The 11,275-nt window shown below is 41.3% G+C and overlaps 1 protein-coding gene across 7 annotated transcripts in view; it reads right to left on the bottom strand.

Moving 5' to 3' along the window:
- The window catches only part of GIT2 (G protein-coupled receptor kinase interacting ArfGAP 2), a 41,697-nt gene that overhangs the window by 29,768 nt on the left and 654 nt on the right, over positions 1-11,275 (bottom strand). For all 7 annotated transcript variants that reach the window (XM_010828649.1, XM_010828651.1, XM_010828650.1 and 4 more), the window contains exons 2-7: positions 6,978-7,111; positions 5,315-5,427; positions 4,607-4,712; positions 3,010-3,096; positions 2,763-2,893; positions 939-1,033 (exon numbers count right to left, since the gene is read on the bottom strand). In XM_010828649.1, the coding sequence (XP_010826951.1) occupies positions 939-1,033; positions 2,763-2,893; positions 3,010-3,096; positions 4,607-4,712; positions 5,315-5,427; positions 6,978-7,111 (666 nt within the window). The remainder of the gene's footprint in view (positions 1-938; positions 1,034-2,762; positions 2,894-3,009; positions 3,097-4,606; positions 4,713-5,314; positions 5,428-6,977; positions 7,112-11,275) is intronic.

The following is an 11,275-nucleotide window of genomic DNA, read 5'->3' as shown; positions in this document are numbered from 1 at the left end:
GGCCATACGGTCTCTGTTGTAATTACTCAACCTACTCAGTTCTGCAGCTGTAGTGTGAAAGCAGTCACAGACAATACAAAAATGAGTGGGCATGGCTATCTTACAATAAAACTTTATTTTTAAAAATCAACGTAATAGGCTTCACTGAAGTTGACAACTGTACTATTACAGTTATTAACCGAATATCTCTATTCTTAGGAAATTCAGAAATATGTACTGAAGTATGTGGGATACTTCATGGGAATAAAAACCATGATATCTGCAGCAGGCCTTCCAAGAGTTTAGAAAAAAACTTTTTGGGTGGGGAGCAGACAAATAATAAAGAAATGGGGTGAAATGATAAGAACAAGTGAAAAATCTGGGCAGAGGTTATATGGATATAATTTGTATTATTTTTGGAACTTTTCTTTAAGCTTGACATTAAAAATTAAAAATGTGCAAAAAAATAAAAATAAAAAAAATAAAAATCAACGTAATAGGCTTATCTGGCCTGCAGACCAAGGTTTGCTGACCCTAGTTCTACCTCATGAACAAAGCAGGTTAATGGTAAAGTTCACTTTTTCCCTTTTCCCCATTCCTTAGCTAGCAGAATTCTGCAAACAACTATAGAGGTTAAGGCTTTGCTCTTCCATGCTGACTCTCATTAACCACAAGAACTGTGGTGCCGCATTCAGGCTGGGTTCAATGATGCTCTCTGATTCCTGAAACGGCCATACTGTACAGCAATCATTTTAAAAACTAAAATGTCAAGCTGTGACCGATGTTATGTATTTCACATATAGCAAAAAATGCCATGGTCATCATTTCACACAAAAATCCTTATTTGCGGTTTTCTCAAGGATACGTTAGAGCACAGACCATAAACAGCAGTGTCCCAACTTGCTCTTCCAGGGACTGCCTGGCTGCAGCTGTGGAGAGGCTGCTCTCCTTTCACTCACCTGGTTTCCTGCCGCAGAGATAGAAGGCTAGTCTGTCAGTCAGCTCGTACTGTATTTCTACAAGGCGCTCTGCCAGCTCGTGGTGCCCTCCTTGCCTACAACAGAAAACAAAGTGCCGTTTATACTACTCACTGGCCATGGGTGCTAGAAGAGAAAAGTACAGAGACACCCCCTGAGATACCTGAGGAGTTAATCAAAAGTGACTTTTCAGAATAATCAACCTTTTTGTGTGAGGTAAACTGTCAAGGTCGACTCTGACTTCCACTCTTATAAAACTGCTTTCAAAATCTCAACTACCCCCTTTCTCTGATTAATTTGTGAGACAGGGGTCTCCCCTGGTGGTCCAAGGGTTAAGAACCCGCCTGCCAATGCAGGAGACATAAGAGATGCTGGTTTCATCCCTGGTTCGGGAAGATCCCCTGGAGAAGGGCATGGCAACCCACTCTAGTATTCTTGCCTGGTGAATACCATGGACAGAGGAGCCTGGAAGCCTATAGTCCATGGCGTCGCAGAGTCAGACATGACTGAAGTGACTTAGCACGCACACATATAAACGATGGCGTGTTAGACCTGATGAAACACTGCACTCTTCAACACCTGAGCTCTTATTCCCAGACACACTGCTCTATCCAGTCAGGACCCCTGCTGTGCCGTATGTGCCCGGTCCACCCCTCCCTTCAGAACTTGACCCACATCCTTCTTCTCGTCTGAAATACCTTAGCTCCTCTTCACACACCCAAATCCAATCCATTCTTCAAAGACCAACTAAAGACATGACTTAATGATCTGGGCCACAGTGAAGAAATACTATGTATGTATCCACTATGGTAATGAGTTCTACATTATCTTGCCTCATTTAACTCTTACACGCATTTATGAATCCTCTCCTCCATGAGAGTAAAGTCTAGGGGGGCAGAGTTTTGTCATTTCACTTGTCATTTTCAGGTTGTCAACTGTCATTTTACCCTGTGCAGAGCATCGTTCTTTGCAGTTAATCAAGTTAATTTGGAAAAAGAAGGAAAGATGATCCATCTTCTGTCATTTAAATGATATTAAAGACTAATCTACGGATTTACTTTTTTATTTTCCACTACTTCACAGCCAAAATTTTCAAACGAAGAAAAATTTAAAGAATTTTATAGGGAGCCCCGAGATGTCCACTACCTAAATTCTGCAATTAATATTTTACTATACTTGTTGAACCACATATCTATCCATACAGGGGCTTCCCAGGCAGCGCCAGTGGTAAAGAATCTGCCTGCCAATGCAGGAAACGTACGTTCAATTCCTGGGTCAGGAAGATCCCCTGGATAAGGAAATGGCAATCTACTCCAGGATTCTTGCCTGGAAAATTCCATGGAGAGAGGAGTCTGGTGGGCTGCAGTCTGCCGAGTTGCAAAGAGTCAGACACGACTGAGCACACATGCACATCCATACAGATTTGTTTCTAAGTTCAAGCAATGACTAAAAGTATTCAAAAAAAACTGAGGAGTGGGTTCTGCAACTCTTTATACTTGATGTGGATTCCAACTATGGCTCAAATACCACTATGTTACAAAGGATAAAAAAAAATGAAAGATTAGAAGCTAAAGCACAGTGGTTAATGGTTCTACCTTCCCCAACTTTGACTGGCTGTAAGATTATACGCACTTGAAATATCTTCATCTGCAAAATAACAGAATTCATATCTTTGAAGGAGCTAAATGCTACCCATGCACAATTTAGCCACTTTTAACAATGAAAAGTGGCTAAATGATTAACAATGAATCATACACAAGGTAAATAATCCCAAACAGAGAAAGGTAAAAGAGTTGAGTCTCTCACCTGGCATAGTCGACAGGAGTTTTCCCACTGGAGTCCTGGGTGCCTGGGTCTGCTCCGTATACTGCCAACAATTCTGCCTGTAGAATCTGCCCTGCTTTGGAGGCCACATGGAGGGGGGTGTTTCCTTTCTCCTAAGAATCATTAATACAAAATACACAAAAAGAAACAAATTAAATAACCCAAAGGCTAAGCAAATGCAACCCATTTAGTTTCAGCTTAATATCTGAACCAATTTGGGCTTTCTTACAGGGTGAAAAAAGTTGGCTTGTGCTCCTAAAGATAACAGCCTCAAACAGGTTTCAAGATTCCCTGTTCTCACGCTTGAATGGAGTTGCTGAAAAATACATAAACAAGAAAAGAATGTTTGTTAAAAGTGTAAAGAATGAGGGAGCAAAGCAGCTGGCAGACCACTGCAATCTACATTATCGCAGCACTACATCATCTTTATCTTGCTTAGCAAGGTGAATGAAGCCGTCTCTCCCGTGCTGGTAACAGCTACCCCTGGGCTCTAAGGCAGAGTCAGGCCTACGTTACTGATAAGGGAACTAGGGCTGGGAAGGCTGATGCGCCCAAAGGCATGATCTGTCTAAGTGGCACAACCAGTCTCTGAGTGCGAGGGAGTGTGAGGAGGGGTTAAGCATGGCTCTAAAGTCTGACAGACCTGAATTTCAAACCATATACCCCTCAAGCTGTATGAACTTGAGAAAGTGTTTAAAGCAACCTGAACCTGTTTCCTTATCTCTAAAATGGTGATAAAAATGCCACCTATTCACGGGCAACTATAAGAGATCGATGATACAACAGAGCACAGAGCCTGGTACACAGGAAATGCCCAAAGAAAACAGCTGCTATTATTACTGCTGTTGTTATTAGCTGTTAATATTGAACCTAGGGCTTTAGAGCTTCAGATCCTAGACTGTATAAATCACAGGATTCCGCCTTATATCACACCCTCTCCACAACACTAGTCTTGGCCTTGTGCACAATGATTTAATGAAGTCTTTCGGGGTGGAAACAGGCCTGTGGCATATCAAATCATATAGCACTGAGGTAAAGCCCTTATACATTCAGAGGATAATCTGTCTTCCTTCAACTCCTCCTTCAACCCTAGAATTGTCCAAACTGCAAGCATCCTTACCACAGGATTGAAGAAAGCTACTCTAACATCCGCATCCAGATCTTGTTTTCCTAATTAATTCTATTTTTAAAAATTGTGGCTTAAAAACACAATGAATGGAAGTAACAATCACATCCACCTTCAGGCAAAGTTTAAAATTCTGAACTGTGAGTGCCTTGAGCATCTGCCAAAAGCAGCGCTTTGAAAATTAAGATATGTGTTTTTGTGGCATATCTTAAAAACATGCAAAGGCCCACATAAAGAAAGCCATCAACTCATCTTGTGAGTTTAATAAACCATCCCATGGACTACGGCTCTGAGTGACGCCCTACTTCCTGAAGATCTCACTCAGCATGCAACCCAGAAACCTGCACAAGTCCCACAGACCTTGTAGTCCCTCCTAGAAACAAACTCTGACATGGCTCCTATTTCAAAGCTCCGCAAACAAAAACTTACAGAAATACGACTCTAGAACCAGACCTAGAAAACACAAATAGTTTCCTGGATACTTATTTTTTCCTTTGTCCCACTAGTATACCTCCACTAATATGAATGGTTGCCATTTGAATTAAGATGAGAGAAGAAACCAACTGCAAAAAAAGCTGTTACTAATTATTTCATATACAGAAAGGAGTTTTCTTTTCTTTCTAAGTGTCTTTTTTCCCCCCAAACAGGACAATGTGCTGTTTCATCCGGTAATTTCAGGATTCTGAAAGGTGTGACCCACCTTACTGAGATCTTTGGCGGTCACACTGTCGTCATCCCGGCAGGGCAAGCGGTGGACGAACGCTAACATCTGATACTTGGCTCTGATGAATTCTGCTTTATTAGGACTGGTTTGAGAACAAAAAAAAGAAAACAGTTCACTTGCAGTTCAGATACAACATTTCCCATTCTTCAGACTGTAAAGAGAAGAGGAAGTGACCCACATCCCCCACTCAAGAATAAAAGGAACAATACTGAAGTAAGCTTTGGCAGTGTGTTAAGACCTGAAGTCTGAAAACGTACATTAGTCATTATAATGGCCAGGACTGCGGAATACCTGCTTTTTATAGTATCTTTCTTCTCTGTGTAATTTTCTGAAGTGACCTAGCAACCTTGGGAGGAAGCAGCTTTTTGTCCCATCTTTTAAGAATCCAGATGTCTGGTCTGACTGCCTGTTGGTTGAGCACCTAAGCGCAAACCCAGTGACATCGACAGCCACCAAGCCTTAGTCTTAAGCTGGAGAAACCAGACTTGTGCTGGGTAGCCATGCGGAAGAGATGGTCCCATGCCTGGCTTCATTCTGCATTCCTAAAGGCAAAGAGTTCAACGCACAACTGGGTGACCATCTCCTGCGCTGCCCCTGTGGAGGCTGGTCCAAGACAGCTGCGCTCCTTTCAGTGGGCCCCAGGGGTTAAGAAGAAATAAGAGTATTTATAAACATTCCACTCACTGTACTTTATCCTGTGGATTAGCTTTGCGTCTTCCACTCATAATAGAGGTGGGGTCCAGTAACGAATGCTCCCATATAGAATTAGCACCATTATTATACAAGGTTTCAACCATCTAAAATCAAGCAGTATAAAATCGAATTTTAATTTCTTTCTACAAACATTCCATGGAAATCAATGACTGAACTGGTTCCACTACAAACACTAGCATGACTAGGAGATCACACACTTCATTATTTTCTGTTTTAGAATGAGAAAGAAGAAGCTACATGCAGTATTCAGATTTGACCAGGAGGATAGCTACATACTTCAATGGGTTTGATTACATTTTCTAATACACGATGAAGAAAGAGCACTCTGACACTTTAGGACAGCACTGCCCAAGCCTGAGCATCCAAATACTATTTTTCAAGATTCTTAATCTTTTTCTTTAAATCCACTTACCTTCTAAAACTTTCACTAGCAATTATAATTTGATACCCTAGTTACAGTTTTATGCAACCATTGAAATAAATATTTGAGTATTACCTACATCTACCTTTGATCAGTGGTAAAGAATCTCCCTGCCAACACAGGAGATGTGGGTTCAGGAAAATCCCCTGAAAAAGGAAATGGCAACCCACTCCAGTATTTTTGCCGAGAAAAAAGCCTATGGACAGAGGAGCCTGCGGGTCTGTAAAGAGGTGGACCCGACTGGACGACTGAGCACGCGCATCAGCCTCGAGTGCCGCTAGTAGTCCATGCGTCACTCTGGGGACTGCTGCTCTAGGGCCAAGTCTGGCATTTTAAACTACTCATCTCTGGACTTTATTCATATCCTATAATATAGGATACGACATAATATCTGTACTCTGTATAATCTGACAGCAGTAAACACCCATTTTGACATGGGAATGAGCTGTTAGAAACTTCTGAGCAGAAGTTATTAATAATAATAAACCATTTTCATTTCAGAGCATGCCTCCTGACAAGGCCTCGTCTGATTTTTACAACACTGCAGATACTGTCAGATCAGAGATCTAAACTCACCCTTTTGGGACAGGCTGTGCAGCTGCCACAGATTTAGTAAAATATGTACTCAAGACAAATGAAGGCAAAAACACATGCCAAAGTCTGAGTTCCAACAGACCTCAGAGACTGTGTACCCCAAAATAGAAGTACCCGCTGACATGCTAATGGACCCCCAAATAAAACTAAGTTAGGCGTTCAATCAAAACAGAACTTGATTGTCTGTAACAAGTTACAAGAACTTTAAGAGAACTTAAATCAGATGTGTCAGAAACTTCAGAGGACTCCTATCAAAGCAGGAAACTTCATGAAAAGTTTCTAAGGCAGTTGCTTTCAAGAACATTCATCGTGGTAAGCGGAAAAGACAGATTGTTTAAAAACAATTTCTGGCAATAGTCTAGAAAGTCGGCAGTAAAACATTAGGAAGAAATTTTAATGACTATCTGTCTACCTATAGTCGAGCTTTTCCAGATTTTCACTAGGAGAAAAATAATCTTAAATAACTAATTCAATACTTATATATAGCACTGATAAGCATGGCACCTCTACTCAATTAGGATTCAAACATTTTTGTAAGGTTTAAGAAGTGTAATTTCAGTTGCTAAAACAGTAACTCCTAAAAACTTAAACTTCTTGAGGAGAATTCTTATTCTTTACCTGAAGCAATGTCGGAGGCCATGGTGTGTGTTTAAGATGCCTCACTTGAGAGATATGGCGTCCCAGACTCCGATGGACACTGCAGCACTCATCGCATATAAACGTTCCCCTATTTACAGATGCCCAGGAAGGATCTGGAAAGAAGAGTGAGATCAGTGGCAAGGATACCAGGTGGTTGCTATTCTGCCAGGTGGCAAAAGATGACCAAGGTTTGGTGTTTCAGAAAAACAAGACATTTCTGTTGTGTTGGTATGCTAGTCAACATGTTAAGCTGGGGAGCCTGTCTGATGATACCACCCATCTTGACTAGGGGTACAATGTTAATAGAGATGGAAAACATGGATTGAAGCCCTGAGTGATCACTTACCTGCTTTCTGGTCCAGGACCACAATCTGTAGCCCTAGTAAGATCTACTATCTCGGATATGTGCTCCTTCATTAAATGTAAGAGAAGCAAATTGAGCGGGTTCACCTGAATCATTCTGACTCCATTCCCACAAATGGCAGGACAACAAAACTGCCCATGAACAATCCACACAGAATTATGTGAAGTGAATGGTGAAAAGACAGCTACCCTAACACCGCTGCACATCGACACGCCTCTGGGCTTAGCAGAAAGCTACAAGCGACACAATTATAAAACAGCTCAGCCGCAGTGGCTCTGAAAACAGACTGGGAAACCCTGGCCTCCTCCACTAGGAAACGTGCTAGGATATCCGTTAGCTGTCTTAAATAAACTGTTGAGTCCGATCTCACCACGGACCTGAAAGAACAGAAGCTGTAAAAACATCGGCCTCACAGAAAAAAAGACGCAAAATACAAATGAGCAATATTTCTGACGTGCGCATGATACTTTTTTTCCTGTGAAGTCTGACAAAGCCTCATCAGACACCCTCTGAAACAAGGAAAAACGCACACTTAGTAAGCAGTAAGAATAACTCACGCTGGGAAAGTAAACTAAATATTTAGAAACTCAAAACACAGACAGACCTTCTACATTTCATCAGATTCACACAAGGGGTGACAATAGGTGCCGCTCAAGCTGCTTGGCTTGAGGGTTATATTTAAAAATTCTTCAATGTCCACAAAAATCTCTAAAATGCATGTACACCATCCTTACCATTTCTAACAGTTTATTCAAACCCCTTCCAACCATATAATGAAAAGTTATGGGATTTCAATCAAAGACAAACTGGGAGTCAGAGAGTGTGGTGGTTAAGAGGGCTGGCTTTGGAGACAAGCAGTCCAGGGTTTGAACCCCAACTCTGCCACTTCTTGCGCAAGGATCTTAGGCAAGTTATTTCTTTGAGGGTACTCATCATGGATCAAATAGAAGAACACCACATCTCAGGGTGGTGAGGATATAAAAGAGTAAGTGAAGCTCTTTGCATATAGTAAGTACTCAGTAATGTGAGCTGTTATAACTTTTCCCAATTATTTTGTAAGTACCACTCAAGTATTTTCAAGAGCTCACTGCAATCCATGGCCACTAGGAGAAGGAAATGGCAACCCACTCCAGTGTTCTTGCCTGGAGAATCCCAGGGACGGGGGAGCCTGGTGGGCTGCCCTCTATGGGGTCGCACAGAGTCAGACACGACTGAAGCGACTTAGCAGCAGCAGAGAAAGTCTTTGATTGCTAATATTCGAAATATTGAATGTGCCACATGAACACTATCTTACTACACTGAAAAACCTCATGGAGTTTTCAGGTAGTTGAACTCAGAATAGGATATGAACTAGATTCATTAAAAAAAAAAGGTAAACCAGGACCTCCCTGGCGATCCAGTGGTTAAGACTCTGCACTTCCACTGCAGGGTGCACGTGTTCAACGCTTGGTCAGGAAACTAAGATCCTGCATGCCATGCAGCACGGCAAAAAATGACTTAAAAAAAATAAAGGTAAACTATTGACTATGATTTGATCACAGTTAATCAAACATTTTGGAGCTCCAGCTTTAGTATCAGTCCTTCCAGTGAATATTCAGGGTTGATTACCTTTAGGACTGACTGGTTAGGGAAATCAATCCTTGAATATTCATTTCGAGGAGCGAGGATCAATGCTGAAGCTCCAAAACAGTTGATTAACTATCATCAAATCTTAGTAATTAGTTTACCTATCTTTTTAAAAAAAAATTTTTTTTTTTTTGCCATGTTGCAAAGCATTGGAATTCCAACTCATTGGAAAAGACCCTGATGCTGGGAAAGATTGAGGGCCAGAGGAGAAGAGGGCAACAGAGGACAGAGGACAAGATGGTTAGACGGCGTCACCAACTCAATGGACACGCATTTGAGCCAGCTTTGGGAGACAGTGAAGGACAGGGAAGTCTGGCATGCTGCAGTCAATGGGACTGCAAAGAGTTGGACACAATTTAGGGACTGAACAGCAACAATTACAAGTTTGCCATGAAACAAAAACTCAAACAAAATTCTTCAGTGAAGAACAACTATGTCAGTACTACTAAAGCACTCTAAAAAAAAAAGACTGGAAACATCAAGATGAAAGATCCCTGCAAAGATACATAACAACTTGGCTTTTTGCAGTGTGGTACTATGAATGACATACATACAGAAAGACTTTATTTTGAAGATCAGCCTTGGTTTTCACCTATTGTTCAGAGAATTTACAGTCCTCTTGGAAGAAATTAAATAGGGACAAGACAGGAAGGATTTAACACACACTAAGCAAAGCTCTCCACTACAAGGCTCTCTACTAGTCATTTTAACATCATGAATCAGAATCACATGAAGAGAATATCAGAATGTTAACGACAGTAAAATCCAGTGAACCCCTTCCAATTTATGTGAACATTTTATGCTAGGGCTTCTTAACATGGGTTCTAGGAACACAACCAATGGGCTTCAGAAACATCTATTATCCCACTAAGAAATCTTAACAAATTCTGTGTGAAAGGTGAAGTGCACGTGTATTTTGTGGGGAGAAGGTCTTAGCATTCATCAGAATCTCACAGGGATCCTGAACCATAAAGGTTACTCTCTCACTAGGGCTTTGCAGAAAAGGCAGCACAAATTCCTAGCTGCTCAAGTTCAGAACATTTCAAGGTAGCCTAATTATATTCAAAACAGGAAGGAAGTGACTCAATTCTCTGTAGATTAGGCATACGAGACAACAACTAAAAAAGATACAATGGAAGAGAAAAATGTTCTCAAAGGCACAAAACGCCACAGAAGTGCAAGACAGTATTTAGTACAGAATTCAGCATGACAACAGAGATGCAATTTTCCTCTGCCCTGTGTACCATCCACTGAGAAGCAAAGAACATGCGCTTCAAGAGGAAGTTTGAATCTAGATTCATGTGAATCAAACATCACAGAAAGTTCAACCGAAAACAGGCAAGAAAAGAAGGAAGTGGAGCAAATAACATTTTTAGAGAATACAATGGAGTTTGTATGACAAGCTAACTTAGTTTCTACAACACCTCTTTAAACTCCTCCACCCGGTCTCCCTATCTTCAAAAGAAAGTGGTAACCCCACTTACATTATACAGTCCGTGAAATAACCACATAAGGTTTGAGTTATCATAGTCCTTTTAAAATCGGTCTGCACCTCCATATGACAAGATGAAGTTTAAAACAGAGTGGTGCTCGATGACTTCGTTAAGATTGTTTATTGGATACTATTGTGCCAAAGAAGCCATCTTACCTTTTGAATTACTTCAAATTCAAAGGAGATAAATCCAAGCACTGAAAACAGCACAGAGCACTGTCAACCGGGCTCCAACCGCTAAGATAGATCTCAACTCTAAATCTGATTAAACATGGGAGGGATGGTTTCCGCCCTTCAGTGTTCCCATATGCCTAAACTGCCTGAATACCCAAATGATTATAGTTGACAATGATTTGGTGTGTTTATTTTGTAGGCAGTAATTAATGTATAATTTAGAAATTCAACTACAGCTTTAAGAGGCTGTGAAGGTTCTGTACACAATACAAAAAACAGGAAAAATAAAAACAACAACCCCAAAAACCACCTTAGATGAGACAATCCTAAGCATATTCATTGAAACTGTTCTACCCCTGAGCACCGTACTCTCAATCATCCTCACTCGAAAAATGAGGAAATCAAGACTCGGCCAAATGAAGTCACCAGCCCAAGGTCACCCAGAGGCAAAATCTAGTTTGAACTCGGCCGGTTCGGATCTCAGAACTTGAGACAAGCATTGCTCCCTCAAGCGATGGTCGGCGTTTGCAAGACCCCGTCATCCGGGAGACTGTCCGCGGCGGAGTGGCAGTCGGGATGTTAGAGAAGCGGGGCAAAACTCATCCTTGGGGGTCCTCTGGC

Source organism: Bison bison, unplaced genomic scaffold, assembly GCF_000754665.1.
Source record: "Bison bison bison isolate TAMUID 2011002044 unplaced genomic scaffold, Bison_UMD1.0 scf7180017864495, whole genome shotgun sequence".
Lineage (NCBI taxonomy): Eukaryota > Metazoa > Chordata > Mammalia > Artiodactyla > Bovidae > Bison > Bison bison.
The sequence above is the reverse complement of the archived record's forward strand: the minus strand, read 5'-3'. Positions and strand labels throughout refer to the sequence as shown.